The 12,522-nt window shown below is 36.9% G+C and overlaps 1 protein-coding gene across 1 annotated transcript; it reads left to right on the forward strand.

Moving 5' to 3' along the window:
• The first annotated feature begins 1,937 nt into the window (after positions 1–1,937).
• On the forward strand, positions 1,938–11,115 carry LOC110782556 (chaperone protein dnaJ 15). Its single transcript, XM_021986719.2, has 12 exons — positions 1,938–2,215; positions 2,531–2,807; positions 3,900–4,023; positions 5,899–5,981; positions 6,067–6,178; positions 6,515–6,619; positions 6,716–6,766; positions 8,603–8,692; positions 8,788–8,896; positions 9,010–9,158; positions 9,273–9,326; positions 10,481–11,115. The coding sequence occupies exons 2-12, from the start codon at positions 2,677–2,679 to the stop codon at positions 10,715–10,717; spliced, it is 1,245 nt and encodes a 414-aa protein (XP_021842411.2). The 5' UTR covers positions 1,938–2,215; positions 2,531–2,676; the 3' UTR covers positions 10,718–11,115.
• The last annotated feature ends 1,407 nt before the right edge of the window (positions 11,116–12,522 follow it).

The raw sequence follows: 12,522 nt of genomic DNA on the forward strand, positions 1-12,522 counted from the left end.
TTAATAAACGTAAAGTGCAACCAGAACAAGCTTCAAAACTCTTGGAACGTATATACCTTGAGTATGAACAATGGGGGGAGTCTTGCCAGAAAGCTCGTACTCCTACTAATGATACAAGACGTTGTTTCATTTATATTATGCGCGGGAATTTCGTCGGTATGGCCCGACACTCGGTATGGCCCGATTTTATTATTATATATTTGGTGTATGGTTGGCTCCCATCACCTTTCCTTTATGGAATATTTCTTAGGCCCGTTCGAAGCTTATTCTAATTAAATTGTGAGTCAAGAGTCGAGTCAAGAGTCAAGTCTTGTATTCATGATTTGTTTGATTTATTGAATGGCCGTTGCATGTTGATTAGTACTTAGTAAGTGATGCATGTTTTTAGTTTTGTTCACTCTATTCTTGTAAGTACTCAGCTTTTGCTGACTACGTGCTTTGTGTGTTTTGGTCATGGCCTTTGCCTTAATGACCCTATGATGATCTATCATTTGCACTTGCATTGATGGGGAGTAGAATAATATAGCAGGTTGGTAGATCGGAATCATGTGGCTTGGGATGATCGAGAGAGTTGCATGTTTTCGTATTTTAAACTATTTAATAATACTTTAATATATTATGTTTGAAATGTTTGAACTATTTATGTTTTGTGTTTTGGGCCATTATGGTTCCAAATTGTAGGAGGCCTCGATAAAGTATTAATTATGTTTTTAAAAGTTAGTTGACATTAATTTCCGCTGCGTAATTCTGGTAATAGCCTTAACCGTTATCACGGTGGCGGTAATACTTTAGTAATTCCTTTATTTTAAGTTGGAAAATGGTTTTATAAAAGCAAGGAATTATTAGGGTGTTACAGTCTTCACGGGAGATATCTTCGGTGATCATGTGGTGTCATTTGCTGGCATTGTGGGTTTTAAACATCGGCATAATGTGGTTCGATTGTTGATGTTTGTTATCGATCTGGGGTTTCGGCGCGGAAAGAGGTTGATGTTGGTCTATCCGGAGGGAACGATGGAGCTCTCCGACCTGCAGACGTGTTGCTCTACTCTTGGGATCGGGGCTGTGATGTGCGTGTTGACTTGACGGGATCTTCTCCTTTGACACAATCTGGGCTGTTTGGCTTTGTCCCGGGTCGGGTTGTGACTAATGCGGCAATTCGGAAGTGGGTCAAGTACGAAACACGTTGCCGGACAATTGGTTATGGCTTTCTTCCGTTCTCTTTCTCTTCTTTGGAGGAGCTGGATAAGGATGGTGTTGCGTTGCTGAAGCGGGTTCAAAAGTTCTCTAGGACTCAGGACATTGGTGCTCGTGCTGCTGCTCATGTTTTTACCAGGATATGATTTGCTATAGGCAGAGGAGTGGGTGCCCAGATTGTATCTTGTCTTCCCACTAATTATTTGTAAAATGTTTATTTTGTTAGCATTTGATAATAATAATAATAATAATAATAATAATAATAATAATAATAATAATATGAAAAAGCTAAAAAAAACATGTAGTTTAAGCTAATTGGTAAATTTGAGTTGCTCTTCGGATCGGATCGGTTTCAGATCTTTGGTTCGGTTTGATTTAAATTTTACAGTTATTTTCGGTTCTGGTTAACTCGGTTTCGGGTGAAGATCGGTTCGGGTACTTCGGATATCGGGTCATTTCAGGTCAAATCACTTCCGGGTCGGGTCTATTCGGTTTTCGGGTTAATTTCGGGTCGTCGCTTCAGATCAATTTCGGATTACAGATCGGATCAATCGAGTCGATTTTTCGGGTCTATGCCAGTTTTGCCAGGTCTAGCAATTACTGTCTATACCACCGGGCACCGTATAGCCATTAGGGGCATCTCCGTATACCGTTTATCGGTTTATGACAAGTTGACAAGTTGAATTAAGCCTCGGTAAAGTGATGCGATAAAGGACCCACGCCTGTGCCAAATAATTGAATCATTTCAGCAAACCTCATTCCCAACCCAAGCCCAGGTATTTGAAAATCAGTCCTAAACAGGACAATATTTACGAACTTCCTCTTCTCTCTCTGCCAGCCAAACGCCACAAAGCTGAACAACACCAACAACAAACAACAAGTAACAAGTTAACAACAACAACACCAACAACAACAACAACAGAAGAAGAAGAGAGAGAAAGAAGTCGAACTATAATACCCTCCCTGACCTCACCACCAACGAATTTCTACGCACAACTTCAATTCCACGTCTTTCTCGCAGGTACTCTTCTCCTTCTTCTTCCAGAAACCATCTCAATTAGATCTCGATTATTTCAATTGCTATTACAATTTGACTTTCTAGCTTCTGCTGTTTGATTCATTTGAGATTATTTTATTTCGATTGCAATTATTCCGAGGAACTTCATCTATTTTTTGGGAGCGATCCAATGCTTCGAATTCCGCTACATAATTGCAGACATTCATGTGTTTTTTTTTTAAAAAAACTTAACTGTTGTATTTTTTTGACACCTTGAATTTTTGAATTTCTTTATATCTTATCGTTTTCTAATGATTTGGTTGCGGATTTTGGCGACAGACATTTTCTTGGTGCAAGATTTGTGGCCTTTTTTGGGGGCTAATGAAGGCCATTTGAGAGATTTAGTTAAATAATACATCAACAACAAAAGTGGGGAAAAGTGAGGAAGAGATAGAGAGTGGTGGAGAGGTGTGGGTTAGGGTATAATGAGTTCGAAAAATGGAGGACCGTCGTCGACCCCGGCTCTTCTTCGGAGAGATCCGTATGAGGTTTTAAGTGTTACTAGGGATTCTACTGATCAGGAAATCAAATCGGCATACCGGAAACTTGCGCTCAAGTAAGTTTGCTTATTGTTGAGCTCATTTTATTGTTTATTTTCCAATAATTTATGTACTTTGAGTTGTTAATCTACTTTTGTGGTTGTTTTAAATGTGAAAGAATCAAACGTTGGGATACATTCTGAGTTATTGCTGTTGCTGTTGTTCAATTGTGAGATATACCAGCTTTCTTGCTGCCTTTATCTGGAAAATTTCAGAATTTGGGAGCTACTAACATGAACTGATGCAAGTAGTAAAGATCTTGATTACCTGAATAGCTTATTATTGGAGTCAGATGCTATATTGCTATTATAAGGAAGAGAATAGTAGCGTGGTTTGAGATTTGTGACATTTATCAAATTTCAAAACGCAACTCGTACCGTGATTATTATTGAAGCTATTGTGTGAATTCTACCTTCAGGCCATATTTAACTTAGTTGCTGGCCACATAGCTATTATGTATGTCATTTTCCTTCCACTGAGACATCGGTTGCAATTCGCTATTTTGTCAATGAAAAGCATCACACAAGAACATTTGATTAATTGTTTCCATCGTGTTAAGCAAGAAGGGTCGTAACGAACTGCTGATTTTGTTTTTCATACCACCAAGACTCTATGTTCGAATTTGGAGGATTGCTTAATTGAATGTTTCTTAAACACAAAGTAATATTGGGGTACGCAATTTTTAAACATGGTTCAATTATGTTCTACTATATTACTTTTTACATTATCCTATTGTCGAAAAGTAAGATATGTTAGTATCAGATCTATGCGACCCCTTTATCTAGTGTGAGTGTTGGAGCACTTTTGTGAACTAGTTAAGTTGAGAGCTGATTTCATTATACCCTTCATTTGAACAAAATTGGTCATTGGTTAATAGTTTTAAATTTATGTGGCACCTTTAGCTGATTAAAGTCCAAAGCTAAAGAACCATAAATCTTTCTGTTTTACTTGAATGAGCTTGGTTACTCCTTGATATTTTTAGAAAACATTACTGCATGGTGCTTGGAGAACATCTTTCCTTTTCAGCATGTTAACTTTATCATGGACATGTGGTGGTAATTCGAATTTTATGTTGGAAGGTAATCTACTAATTAAGTTCAAATATATAGGTATCATCCTGACAAAAATGCCAATAACCCTGAAGCTGCAGAGCTTTTTAAGGAGGTTGCTTATTCTTATACAATTTTGTCCGATCCTGAGAAGAGAAGGCAATTTGATGTTGCTGGATTTGAGGTGTGGTAGTTCACCTTCACTTGTTATCTAAATCATTTGTGTATCAAGTTATCAACTTCATGATGTAGCTTGTGATCCATTTATTGTCAGATGTCAGTTTCATGCATGATCTCTTTGGAGTAGGGGTGGGTGGCGGGCAATGTATAAAAAGGCTCAAGGCGCACCTAGGCGATTTGGAGTTCCATGCGCCTTGGTGCGCCTCATTGAAGTGAGGCAGACCTAATCAACAGTAAAAAGTAATAGTGAAAAATGGTTTGCGTCTCAGGGGGTGCGCCTAATTAAATCGCCTCGTTCAGACCATGAAAGGCGCTGGCTCCAAACGCCTTGCGCCTCACCTGAGGCTCGCCTTCACGCGTCTTTTTATACACTGGGTGGAAGGAGGGGGGGAGAGGGAGGTAAAAGGATAAAATTAAGGCCAAAATTCTTTTTCTCTCACGACTCCATGGTTCCACCCTTCCCAGCCAAACCCAAACTCTACCTCACCCAGCCCATGAACTAGTACATCACCTTTCCACCTTCACCCAACCGCCACTACCATAACCACCACCAACGACTTAACCCACCCTCCCACCGTAATCCGTATACAACTCCAATCTTGCTCAGCATCCACTGCCACTGCGACCCTCGCATAGCCACTATCTTCAGCTGTCACCTTCACATGACTCTCACATGGCCACTACAGTCACCTTCACCTAACCCTCACACAGTCACTACCATCACTACCACTACATACACCACCCGTAATCACCCCTACCAGTATTATGACCACACAATTTTCATCAAGAATCTGTAACCATTTACAACAGTGGAAAGTAGAAATATTCGAATCAGAAATTTTAATTGATCTAAAAAAAACAAAAATAATTTAAAAAATTACAAATTCAATGATGATGGTGCGTGGTGCTGATGGTGGTTGTTCAAGGGGACGGGGATAGGGTGAGAAATGAAAGGGGGTGGACATCATGTGAATGAAAATAAGGAGACAAATATTAAATTCAGTTTGAATCTGATCCAAAATTAAAGTTAGGATGTGATTCGTGGTTTATGTTGGTCCTCCTTTTGAGGCAAGGAACTGTAAAAGATAATTTTTTTCGTTAAAATAAAAATAGAGAAAAGGTGAGTAGAACCAAAAAAGGATGAAAACAGAAGTTAGTAGCTCATTATGCCTCTTGTCAGATCTTTCAAAATAGGAAACGTATTAGATAGCCAAGCTTACCAATTTCTAAAGAGACTTCCTTAACTGTACTTTGAATGAGTACTTTGCTAACTTGCAGTGCCACATTGTTGGTCATGCCTACAGAATCTACATAACCTTTAGCTTGATTTTATGCATAAATAGTATTCCCATTCTTCACATTTCGTGAGCACAAAACACAGGGAAACAACACTTTTTGGCTGCTGAACCTTTAGTTTATGATTAATGTATGAACCACCTCTAACAAGCTGGCCACATAAGTCCCATAATTTCTAGGTGTTGCAAACTTGGAAACCTATTGATATATTCCATCCACCTCTGGTTGGGAGAGGGTGGAAAGAAACAAGGTCCCAACAAATCCAGCAAATATAGAAGCTCGTGAGAGTCGCACTCTTCGGGATCCTTCCCCTAAATAGAAACTCTTGAAATCGACAGTGTGTCTTTTAACGAGGACTGGTAGCTTGATCATTGAGACTTGGTGATATTGTCCTTCCTTTGCGTTATAGGTGAAAGGAGCTGTTTCAGCACCCATAAAGAACTGTTAGCATTTAGTTTCAATTGTTCTATTTTAATTGTGAATGTTCAATGCATTAAAACCTCATAAACACCAGGCATTGCATATTCCTTGCTTTTAGATTGTTGAGTTGGACATGGTTACTGAAATCTGCTGAAATAATCAGGCTCTGGATGCTGAAGGCATGGATATGGAAATCGACTTATCCAACCTTGGGACTGTCAATACAGTGTTTGCTGCCTTATTCAGGTAAACGATATCCCGAGGTTGGGTTTTGTAGTACAGTTTCCTTCTCTTTCTTTGCCTTACAATTTTCATACGGTGTTTTTCTCAGTAAGCTGGGAGTTCCTATCAAGACAACCATCTCTGCAAATGTTCTGGAGGAAGCATTGAATGGAACTGTGACTGTACGTCCTCTTCCTGTTGGAACATCAGTTAATGGAAAGGTAATTGCTTGATAAATGCTTAGATTTTTCCAGTCCATGCCATGACATATGTCACACCACTTTTAAAGCTCATGCTTTAGGTGTTAGAGTGTTCGGAATTACACAGCCTTATACTTGTAATTGCAGAGGGGCTATTTTTGTTGGATTATTGACTGGAAGGTGATAGACTAGTGTCGTACTAATTCGTATTATCTTGATGAAGAAGATAACTTTGATTTCGTATTTCACTCAATTTTATTCGAAGTAAACTCTATACCGATTTCTTTCAATTTGGGAAGAAAGTTAGGTAAATGTTGCGTGGATTTGTATTTTTCTCAGATTTAAATGTTCCTGCAGGTAGATAAGCAGTGTGCCCACTTCTTTGGTGTGACAATAAGTGAGGAGCAAGCACAGGCGGGCATTGTAGTCCGCATTACTTCACCTGCTCAAAGCAAATTTAAGGTATAGGTGATATCTAGCATATGCTATACCGTTGTATTCCATAAAATTTCAGGGTTGGTTTCATCACTTGCATCTCTCATCTGGTGAAATTTTCAGCTTCTTTACTTTGAACAAGAAGCAAATGGAGGTTATGGCCTAGCATTACAGGTAACTCATTTATCTTCTATACTTTTTACATGGGAAAAGTACATTCAATGACATGAAAATTAGGCCAATTGCAACAATGTATGCGCATAAAAAGGGTACTTGACAACTTTTTATAGCCACAGTCACAAACACAAATATATATACTTTCTATTGAATACTCCGTAATATTTTATTTCTAGTTTTCTTGCTCCACTTTTCTGAATATTGGGAGGCGAGGTGCCTCTTCTGATAATTTTTTTCATCTTCCAAGATACCTCATTTAATAAAATATAGACCTCCATGTAAAGTGAAAGTTTCCCTACAAACTCGCACTTGAATTTGTTTCCTTGCTTTCTGTTGCCTCTCTGAAGATGAAATTGTAATAAACCAGCCCAGGAGGAAGGGCACTTTTGGTTTTGCAATTGCAATATATGTTGAGAATTAGCCTGGAGAATTAGGTAGATGGTTATTTAGAGCAGAGAAAGTGGAAAGATCAGAGAGAGACAATAATCAGAAAATTGAAAAGTTTGTTGTAGTTGGGAGTGCCCAGACCACTGTTACCTGATTAAGCTAGTATGAGACTGGGTACATGTTTGCAATTCGCTACATAACTTCTTAAATTAGACCAAAATTGTGCCATTTTCATGTTATAATTCGCCTTTTTGGTTCGCTGTTCATGGGTACTTTAAATATATGAGCAATTAATTGTGTCTGAAGCGGATTCTGTGCCTCCTATTTATATGTCATGTTAGATTCATGTTAGCCGACCCCAAATCATTCTGGGACTAAGGCTTTGTTGTTGTTGTTGTTGTTGAAGCGGATTCTGTGCATTTTAGATGATATTCCAATCCCTTATAGGCTTTTAAAGGATATTTATATGTCATGTTAGATTTTCTTATTGTTGTTGGTTTTTACTTGTAGTCTCTGTGGGCTCTGCCCTAATCTAGCTTTCACCATACCTTAGCCTTGACAAAATGACAGTCAATACATTCTGTATGAAGAGGGAGAGAGAGAAGCCAGATGGATGTTAACTAGCTATGCTTCTTGGCTACTAGTGTTGAATATGAGGTCGTGTGTAGGTGTCAGACTTGGCTGCTTTATGATAAGTTTTACATGTTTTGATCCAAAATGAAGTGTCATACAAAGTGTCAAGTATCTAACAGGGGTACTTCAGAAAAAATGAAGCATTGGAAATTTGGAATAACATAGATATATAATACGAGATTTGTACATGGGGTCCAGTAAAACAAATAAAATATCTTTTTTCATAGTTTTTTTTTCCCTTCTGAGCTCCTTAATTATTATATGATCCAGTGTTTTCATTCTTCCCAATTTGATTATTGAAGTGGTGGACTTGTTTATTCTTTTTGGAAGAGCATTCTGCATCTAATACTACCTTTGTTTCACAATACTTGCATCGTTTTTCATCTCGACACTGTTTATCAACCAACTTTGACAATCTTTCTTTCACCATTATGTATGAAAAAACATAGTCAAGTGAGATTTTGGTAAATTCATATCAATGTGAGGATTCCAAATATCAACTTTTTATAAATTTTCCTTGTACACAATTAGAGATATTAAAGTCCAAAGAAGCGTGTTGGGAATACGTGAAAAAAGAAATGTTGCATGTATTGTGAAACAGAGGTAGTAGTAATTTAGACCATGGGTCTGATATTTTGCTTTACTGTTCACGCAACTCTGTTCTCTTATCAGGTTACATTATTGCATATAGTTCCCACTTCCCAGTACCCACCCATATCATGTTCATATAATTATCATCCGGTTGAAATGGATGTTTAAGCTAATATAGATTTTGATAAAAAAAAGAAAACACGGTTCACTTTTTTTATGCAGGAGGATAGCGAGAAGACAGGCAAGATGACATCTGCAGGCATGTATTTCTTGCATTTTCAAGTGTATAGGTTGGATTCAACTGTAAACGCGGTAAGCAGCTGTACCATGGACAACAAAAGGGAATACATCTCTTTTGAAGTTGGATATCCTTATTCATAAATCATAATTGTAGTTTCTAATTGCAGTTAGCAATGGCCAAGGACCCTGAAGCCGCGTTCTTTAAAAGGTTGGAGGGTCTACAACCTTGTGAGGTTTCAGAATTGAAGCCAGGCACTCACATATTTGCTGTCTATGGTCTGCAACAATTCCTTCATTAACCTGTGTTGTTCGACTGTCCTCAGCTTGTATTTAGTTGCATTGGTACCTGTGCTATAAGGCCTATAACTAATCAATGTAGTATTTTTTAGGTGATAACTTTTTCAAACCTGCATCTTACACGATAGAGGCACTGTGTGTGAAGTCTTACGAGGACACAACAGAGAAATTGATGGATATCGAGGCACAAATTTTGAGAAAAAGAAATGAACTCCGTCAATTTGAATCAGAGTACAGAAAGGTACTCACTGCTGTATTCTTAGCAGCAGATTATTTTCATTATCATCATTTCTGCAAAGAAATCTGGGTATATGATACTTTTATGCAATATTTATTTGTGACCAATTAATGGCAGGCATTGGCTCGTTTCCAAGAAGTGACAAACAAATACAACCTAGAAAAGCAATCTGTAAGTTTCATGACTTTCATCATTATGTTTCACAGCTTTTCACTTACCTTTTGATTACATTGACTGTGGTTTAGTAAGATGGCTCTTACATGATGTTTGGTAACTTGGTTGATTTTTTGTTATTCCCTTTTTAAATTTTGGCTACCAGTTTTGGTTTATAATATCCAAAACTGTACTCAGGTTTTTGTTTTGCCGAACTAAACAGTTCATAGTGAATTCCAATTTCCGAATATAACCTTCTTTTTGGCATAAATTTCCGAATATAACCTTTTTTTGGCATAAATTTCCGAATATAACCTAAAAAGGTATGATAATTGTTACTCCCTCCATCCCTAAAAGATTGCCCCATATACCATAAATGGATGTCCCTATTTGAGTGTCCCATACCTTATTTAGTTTGTGGTCCACACATTTCTCTCCTCACATGCTATTATTTAATTCAACTGAAAAACAAATCTATCTAACCACTTGCTTTTAAGCATACCCAATTTTTAATAAAGTGAATAGCATTTGTGGAAATCTTTTAGGGATGGAGGGAGTATTAAGTTTTATTTTATCAGTTTGGACTTGGACAAGAACACCATAGTCAAAGTTCATTATGAGAGTTTTTACTTAATAGACCTAGAGTCCAACATTTGACAAGTTCCAAAATGAAATTTTAGAAATCCAATCTTTATTGCGAATCTAGATTGGGTTCTTCTGAAATGAATATCGGACTTTGTCCAAATAACTTGCACCCAAAATTTTGTCTAGAGGGGAATCGAATTGTTAGACCTCACTCAATGTTATTAGGGTCAATATATCCTGTTTGAGAAGTGTCAAGTTACTCATAGGTTGTACCAGAACTTCATTCATTTTAGTCGGAACCCTTTGGCCTGGACTCTGGGAGGCTGCTTATTGTACTAGTGCATACTGTATGCATTGATACATGTAGACTATGTAGTCAAGCAAAACTCAAAAGTATATGAGCTTGTGATAGATATATCAGCTGCTAGTCTGCAAAACAATGCTTAATAACGATGTCTTGAGTGCAGAATAAACTGACCTGAGGTTTTACCATTGATGCCTGCATCACACTCACACCATGTCAGCTTATTTTAGGTCATCCAGCACTGGAACTTACCATGTTTATGTTACTTTTTGTGTTTAAATAGGTTGATGAGCTACTAAAGCAACGTGACAGTATTCACTCTGCCTTCACTGTGGTAAAAACACTGAGTAATTCTGGAAGTAGTAGCAATTTGTCCAATGGGAGTACAAGCAAGTCTTCTGTTGAAGATTCCAGAGGTGAAAGCCCAGCGGAAGATGGTGGTTCTGATGGAAAAGACAAATCATCTCGGAAAAGGTGGTTCAATCTAAATATCAAGGGTTCTGATAAGAAGCTTGGATGATTGCTTCTGTAACGTATACCAACACAAAGTCAGTCTTGATCTTCTGATGGGTATCAGGCAATTCCCTGTACATTCCTTTCAGTGGGTCACCTTGTATCAATAGCTTAATTTTTGGCCCCCTAAGGATTTGAAGAATGTTCATTTTTTTCTGCCCATGCTTTTTAGCCTTTGCAAGAACGGAGCGGGGAACATACGAAAAGGATAGAAGGGTTTTTGTTCATTAGATAAGTTGAGTTCCTAAAACTGATATTTCTTACAAATTGCATATGTTTGTTACTTCCTATTTATGGTCGAAGAGAGCTAATATTTTATTGTTTGTTGTAGATATTTTAAAAATTAGTATGTGAGGTTTCTGTTGTAAGTATGAATTCTTCATTATTGATTATTTTACCCGACTACTGACTGTTTTGGTTCTAGAAACATGCTTGTAAACATTTAGAGCAATGTGCTGAAGTCATTGTTTGGTACAAAGTTGCTGATGCCGTTTTATTTCAGCTTCATATGTGTATGTCTTGCACAAATGGACTATATCTTGGTTGGGTTGTGGTGCAAACAATTCAACTACACTAACCAATTGACAGTAATTTGACACAAACATCTTTGCATGTTAGAAACCTTTAATGCGGAGAATAATTTATTGAGTAGCGGGTAATTGTTAGAGTAGTGGGTAATAATTAGCTAATGAAGTAGTTGTTGATAGTATGATTGATTGGTAACAACAGTAATTGAGATTGTAATATACAATAAAGCTATATATTTATTAAAGTTTTACTACACTTTGATCAAATGTTACCCGTTAACTTTGAATGTATGTTATGCTTAAATCGTACTTTATACATGGATTCTGGCATTGGGATTATTCCGCTATTATGTTATTTGATTAACTGTAAATTCCATCATATACATCACAATAAAAATGACCTAATAACACATTTTTCTTATGCGATTCTCTATGTTTTTGAATTTTTTATTCTTGAAACCAAAATTCCACGATATACTTCATAATATTTATTTGGATAAAAAATTACTATTTTTATATATGTAGAAAATTACTCTGATAATCATAGCACACCGTACATTCAATTTTTACTACACAACTAAATATTCACACTATTGAAAAAAGGAGAAAGATGACTATGTCGCTTAAAGTAAAATTATTATTTTGCACCCCATATGTTCAACGATATCTCATTGTTTAGACTTTGTGGGTATGGTGAGGTATAATTCATGGATTTATATAGGGGTATTAAAAAAGAGTATTATCCGATAAACAGTATTTTGTATCAAATAAGAATATATTGTAGTAGAATTATGATTCTATATTAATATCTTTTATTTATCATAGTATCTAAAACTATAATATCCTATATGGCGCTTTCTTTGCTCTCCAAAAGTTCCTCTTTTATATAGACTAGTTGTTGGACCGCGCGTTAGCGCGCACGGTCCCCCAAGATATCGAAATCAAATGGCAAAACGAACTAAACAAAAAGATAGAACAATTAATATAACAATAAGCTATTAGTTGAGTTTCTAAGAGTCCTATTTGCAAAAGGGATTAGTAAAGAACATATATGTAGCATATAGCTACTTATTCTTATAGAAATTCTCAAAACTAAAGAAAGTTTATGCACAACAATTAGTTCGTGGCATACTAAACAAATGGAAAGGTTTACTGACGTTCCAAAAGGCTCTTCTGCTTCTTCATGAACAAATGTCTTGAGGCGCAATTGCAGAACAATGTTCCTAGAAAGAGTCGTCGCTAGGTTAACTTTGATTAGGAAGTAGAACGTGCCTAGTGTTTCGAG

Source organism: Spinacia oleracea, chromosome 3, assembly GCF_020520425.1.
Source record: "Spinacia oleracea cultivar Varoflay chromosome 3, BTI_SOV_V1, whole genome shotgun sequence".
Lineage (NCBI taxonomy): Eukaryota > Viridiplantae > Streptophyta > Magnoliopsida > Caryophyllales > Amaranthaceae > Spinacia > Spinacia oleracea.

Excerpts from the sequence above, each read along its gene's own strand:
- LOC110782556 (XM_021986719.2), top strand. The coding sequence starts at position 2,677 with ATGAGTTCGAAAAATGGAGGACCGTCGTCGACCCCGGCTCTTCTTCGG. Across the intron at positions 2,808-3,899 it reads TACCGGAAACTTGCGCTCAA|GTATCATCCTGACAAAAATG; the intron begins GTAAGTTTGCTT and ends TCAAATATATAG. Across the intron at positions 6,179-6,514 it reads GAACATCAGTTAATGGAAAG|GTAGATAAGCAGTGTGCCCA; the intron begins GTAATTGCTTGA and ends ATGTTCCTGCAG.